Source organism: Populus euphratica, unplaced genomic scaffold (genome assembly GCF_000495115.2).
Source record: "Populus euphratica unplaced genomic scaffold, PopEup_1.0 scaffold990.1, whole genome shotgun sequence".
In the NCBI taxonomy this organism is placed as follows: Eukaryota; Viridiplantae; Streptophyta; class Magnoliopsida; order Malpighiales; family Salicaceae; genus Populus; species Populus euphratica.
The window spans coordinates 56,675-60,783 of NW_011500847.1; the positions used below are offsets into that span (position 1 = coordinate 56,675).

Genomic DNA, 4,109 nt, shown 5'->3' on the forward strand with positions numbered 1-4,109 from the left:
TTAATATTATATTAATTTAAAATTAGTTTAGTGATTTATTTTAATTTTTTTTTATAAAATTATTTTCATTTCATGACTCGAGTCACAAGTATGACAACTTACTTATAGTTGGCTTGAGTCATATTTTTATGTTTTTTAATTAATTTTTTTAATCTTATCTTTTAATATTAATTTAATTAAAAATTTAATTATATAATTTATTTTAATTTACTTTAATTAAGTTATTTCAATTTTATAAATTGTAACAGATTTAACATGTGAGCTTTTATACACACTAGAGGTTGAATTGCTTCAAGTGTTGTTCTTTTTATCACAAACTGGACGTACAATATTTTTTTATTTTGTTATACTGCGTGAGATCCTTTATTAAAGGGAAGTGAAGTCAGTTTTATGTACTAACATCTGCCTTAATTAAGATCGAATGGAACTTATGTAAACTATATATATATAAAATAAAGTGAATGAGAGAATTGAAAGAGAGAGTGACGGGGTCTCACCAAAAACTTAATTATTGATATTTAGTATGAGTGTAAATCAATACACCTGGCTCAATTTAAATAAATAGAGTATTGAGATATTTATAAAGTATTAAAAATATTTTTTCTCAATATCATCGAAATTGTTGAATAAAAAGTTTTTTGGTAAGCAAAATACAATGATTAAAGTAAAATCCAGCGAAATGTTACTCCATCCCTTATGTTATTGGGAAAGGAACAGTTTTGAAATCTACTCAATTATTAATGAATGATTGATATATATATATATATCATAGTGCGCAGTTCAATACCAGCCATTATTTCAGTGTATGAAAAACAATCTCAATGAACAATTAAGTTCACATATAATCGATTAACTTAATTGTTCATTGAGATTGTTTTTCACTGTAATTTTTTATTTTTTATAGATCAGTGAGTTGGGATATCCGATTTGTTTGTAAAAGCTGGGTCTTATATATTGATTCTGTCTATGACTGCCCACTCTGATAGTCTCAAGAATAGTGTATACGGTGGATATCGAGGATCGATCCACCATAAAAGAACCCATGAAATGCATGCTTCCAAACGAGAAAGTTTAAACCTCAGTAGCTAGTAGTTAATAACAACAAAACAGGGATAATGATAATTATTATTATTATTGGTATTATTAATTATATGGCTATAAGAGATCAGGAATATCTAGCACGTGCACTAAAATCCATGCACAAAAAGGCTACAAATATATCCAAAAAAAAAAAAAACATCAAATCGAATCGCGATATCGAAGATAGGAAACAAGTGCTGTTCACGACTAACTGTTTCTTAACGTCTTTTCTTCAACTTTAATTAGTAATAATGGAAATGAAAAAGGAAGAGAAAAGGCACCGTGGATAAACAAGCATCAAATGGACACTTACATCATGCGCAGTGCATATTATGCGAACTTATTACACAAACACACACTTTCCCTGCACAAAATTAAAAGGAAACCACTGGTAAAACAGACACTTTCAAAAGCTAAACAAAATAAAAGACAGGAGACATATATGGAGAGGAGGTGCTGTCACAGGACTCCCTTCTCCCATGGAAGGAAAGACGAAGAGATCCCTTTTTGGTCGGTAGTCCAATTCTCGATTCTCATGCACTCAACTATGTCTTTCTGGGGTCCAATGCGGCGCAGATGGACTGAAATGCTTGGACACCACTCTAAAGTCAAGCAATTCCATGATAGGAGTGAAGCTAACACACCTTGGTACCTTGTACTGATTAATAGATGCACCCCTTGAAATTGCATAATCCATCAGCTCTTCAAAAGTTCCGTTCTTTACCACCCTTATCTCTAGTGGTCCAATAGAGTTATCAGCAACTCGACTTTGTCTATAAACTGAATTCAGTGACTCTTCCATGGCTAGACAACATTGGTTCAAAACCTCCTCAGTTGGCGAATTAGCTGGATCTTTAACGAGCAACTCCCAATAAATCACATAGTGACCTGGAATTATTTTGGTATCTGCATAACTAGTGTACTCAACAACGCTAGTGTTGAACTCACGTAACAACAAGGATGCATTTTCAATGGCCTTTTGCAACTCAGCCTCATCGGTCTTGTCCGACTCGATGCTCAATAGGACATTCTTTCTCCTCACAAATCGAAACTGTGGAGCCTTGTTGTAGAACCCAGTGACTAAAAGGATATCACCTACTCGGTACCGATTGAGGCCCGAATAAGTAGTGATCACAAGTTCGTATTCCTTGCCAACTTCAAGATCAGCAAGGTCCAGGAGACGAGGAGGTGATTCACGAGAGAAGGCCGGAGCTGAGGGATCGTGAGGCAAAAACTCAAAGTAACCCATGTTTGGCATCATCGTATAAGAAACCTCTGATGGTTTGCTCATCGGCCTCAGGTTAAGCCCAAAAAAGCACTCAGATGAAGCATACATAGTGCAAGGCTTTGGCAAGCCACCACTATAGTAATCCAGAGTGGGAATGTATTGAGCCATAGCTCCAGTGACAATCACATCAAGATATTTCGTGTTGGGCCAAATTCTAGTGATAATACGTTCCCAATTTTCATCTGAGCACTCTTTGGTGATGAACTCAGCAAGTTCTTGGTTAGGTTTCAGGATTTTGGCCATACATTCTCTTATTGAAGGGTTCGTAACTTTAGGGTTTAAGCTGCCAGTGGAGATATCATTGGCAAGCTCTTTCCAGTTGAGTTGAAGGAATCGAATGGCTCTAAGAAGGCCAGATGCAAACACAGCACCAACCCGAAGCACTTCCTCTCGCATAATCAGGCCACACAACATTTGAGAGTACATACTCTGGAAGGAATCTACACATAGAATTGTCTCGTTGGGGCTTGTGATAACATTATAAGGGTCATAGGGTCTGGTTTTGAATTGTTTGCTCTTGTAGTAGCTAGTGAGCACTGGACGTGCCACTAGCCCACCAGGAGTTTTTGCTTCCGCCTTGATAAAATAGAAGTAAAGACCCTTTCCTTTGTCCAAACCCGGTACATAGCTACCATAAACGGAAAGATTTGTCAACAGAAAATATATCGCATGACGTGGTTTCAAAGAAATAAAGCACAAAGAACACACATGGCATCTTCACCAAAAGCAAGAGAATGATAATACTCACAGGTTCATGACAGGCATGAGAAGACTGTACAATAGCTGACGACGATCCATTTCTTCTTCAATTGTTGGCATCAATTTCCTTTCACCTGCAGAAGTACCAGAGCTGCCAAACCATACACCCACAATTTCAAACTCAAGAATTCTTATTAAAACACAAAAACTAATAAAATGAAGAGTCTATTTAACAAAAGACTTGCATGTCTTGGTACCTGGTTAGGAACTCAGAAATAGGGTGAGAGGACAAGATGGGAGACTTGTCACCATTAGCAATACGTTGGATCTCAGGTTGAAGATCCTCATAGGTAACCATAGGAATTTTGGACTTGAAACTATCCCTATCAGTAGCTCCGTTGAGATGGTATTTTTGAAGATATTCAGTCTCAGCATTGCTAGTGAGTATTTCTTTCAGAACCCTCTCTTGCACTAGGTCTACATTTGCTGTCATATCTTCAATAAACTGAAGAGCTTTAGCATCTTTTTCACATGCAGGAGGACCTAGCCGTGATGACAATAATGACTCAATAGCCATAGATGGAGAGAGATTTTAAAAGATGAAGAGCTAGCTAGGAATAGAGGAGGAAGAGTTGTGAATTGTTTTGTAGAAGAAATGGCGGGCGCATGTGGTGAATATATAGGAGGAAAGATTGAGGTAGGGTTTTGATTATTTACGTAGCCGGCCGGATCTAAGAGAGGTGTTTTGGAGGGACGTTGATGGATTGGCCTTGTTACAAAAACAATTAAATATTTTTGTCTCAAGAGACTGTCTGGGTAAAGCGGGGACACGTGGGGACCACAAAACGTCACCTTTTCTCTTTATGATCAGACAAGTTGGGCTCCACATGTCTTGCCATGTCAATATGGTATTGTTTGGGCCTTGGCGTCACCCAGACCACGCGGCACTTTTATTGCTGGTTTGTTGGTCTAGACAGTGATGCCTGCCGGCTTAACATTACCATCTTGACACGGCTTGCCTTGGGCGTGTTGTTTTTTACCT

The 4,109-nt window shown here is 37.4% G+C and overlaps 1 protein-coding gene across 1 annotated transcript; it reads right to left on the reverse strand.

Annotated features, from left to right (window-relative positions):
• Positions 1-1,338: 1,338 nt before the first annotated feature.
• LOC105116576 (probable indole-3-acetic acid-amido synthetase GH3.1) lies at positions 1,339-3,730 on the reverse strand. The gene is made up of 3 exons (XM_011013994.1): positions 3,325-3,730; positions 3,117-3,218; positions 1,339-2,996 (listed from the first exon to the last, which is right to left on the reverse strand). The coding sequence occupies exons 1-3, from the start codon at positions 3,642-3,644 to the stop codon at positions 1,622-1,624; spliced, it is 1,797 nt and encodes a 598-aa protein (XP_011012296.1). The 5' UTR covers positions 3,645-3,730; the 3' UTR covers positions 1,339-1,621.
• Between the last annotated feature and the right edge of the window lie 379 nt (positions 3,731-4,109).

Coding starts and splice junctions, on each gene's coding strand:
- LOC105116576 (XM_011013994.1), bottom strand. CDS start 3,644: ATGGCTATTGAGTCATTATTGTCATCACGGCTAGGTCCTCCTGCATGT. Junction 3,219..3,324: donor ATTTCTGAGTTCCTAACCAG/GTACCAAGACAT, acceptor ATGGTTTGGCAG/CTCTGGTACTTCTGCAGGTG. Junction 2,997..3,116: donor CTCATGCCTGTCATGAACCT/GTGAGTATTATC, acceptor CGTTTATGGTAG/CTATGTACCGGGTTTGGACA.